At 39.7% G+C, this 1097-nt stretch overlaps 1 protein-coding gene across 4 annotated transcripts in view; it reads left to right on the forward strand.

Annotated features, from left to right (window-relative positions):
* The window catches only part of LOC116847953 (zinc finger and SCAN domain-containing protein 21-like), a 101528-nt gene that overhangs the window by 44028 nt on the left and 56403 nt on the right, over positions 1–1097 (forward strand). The window contains exon 1 of one of the 4 annotated variants that reach the window (XM_032823586.1): positions 41–222. The exons of the other annotated variants lie outside the window; for them this stretch is intronic. Coding sequence (XP_032679477.1) covers positions 165–222 — 58 coding nt within the window. The 5' untranslated portion in view covers positions 41–164. Of the gene's footprint in view, positions 1–40; positions 223–1097 lie in introns of those variants that run through there. 4 annotated transcript variants of the gene reach the window in all.

Raw genomic sequence — 1097 nt, forward strand, 5'->3', positions numbered from 1 at the left:
TTTATCCAAAGTTACCTATTAAGTGTGTTTACAAACACATTTTCAATAAGTCACTGTTCAAAAGTTCCTGGCCACTGTGTTTATTACTTATGTTATGCTTCTACTGAGTGCTTATCACTTTATTTCCGAAAGAGTAATCGATCAATAGACATCAGAGTATCATCATGGCACGAAAGACGCAGCAGGCAATTCGAGAAAGAATTATTAGCTTGTCGCGAAGTGGTAAAGTATCTCGTGATATTGCTGAGCTATTAGGAATTTGTAAGTCGACTGTTAATAATATATTAGTTAAGTACCGTGCTGGATATGATCTAAAGGATCGCCCGCGAAGTGGAAGACCGCAAAAAACAACAAAAAAAGTAGACCACGTGATTAAAATGAAGTCAATTGCTAATCTGCGGAAAACAGCAAATGACATTGCTCGCGAACTCCGTGATGAAAACCTCGCTAATGTTAGCCGCTGTACCGTTACAAGACGTTTACATGATGTCGGATTGTTCGGGCGTATCGGTGTGAAGAAGCCTTTAATTAGCAAGAAGAATCAGAAGGCCCGTTTACAGTTTGCAAAAGATCACATAAACTGGACAGTAGAAGATTGGAGAAAAGTAGCATTTTCCGATGAATCAAAATTTAATCTGTTTGGGAGTGGTGGAAGACATCATGTGCGACGTCCAGTTGATACCAGAAACAATGTAAGATATCAAATTCCAACTATGAAACATGGAGGAGGCAACGTGTTGGTATGGAGTGTTTTTTCTGCTTATGGCGTTGATTCGTTAGTCAATATTGATGGAACTATGAATGCTGCGATATACAAGAATATCTTGGAGAAGAATTTGATACGCCAAACGCAAAATGCCAAGAAACTGGATATTTCAACACGATAACGACCCGAAGCACACCTCAAGTCTTGTAAAGAGTTGGCTCTTGGCTAAAAAAACTGCAGGTTTTAACCTGGCCATTGCAATCTCCGGACTTCAACCCCATCGAACATCTGTGGGATGAATTAAAGCGCCGAGTTAAAGTTCGTAAGCACTCGAATAAGACACAGTTACTCGAGCATTTGACGGAAGAATGGAATAATATACCGATGAGTG

This window comes from Odontomachus brunneus, unplaced genomic scaffold (assembly GCF_010583005.1).
Source record: "Odontomachus brunneus isolate Ranch 3 - 2012 unplaced genomic scaffold, Obru_v1 Obru_scaffold_086, whole genome shotgun sequence".
NCBI classification, from domain to species: Eukaryota; Metazoa; Arthropoda; class Insecta; order Hymenoptera; family Formicidae; genus Odontomachus; species Odontomachus brunneus.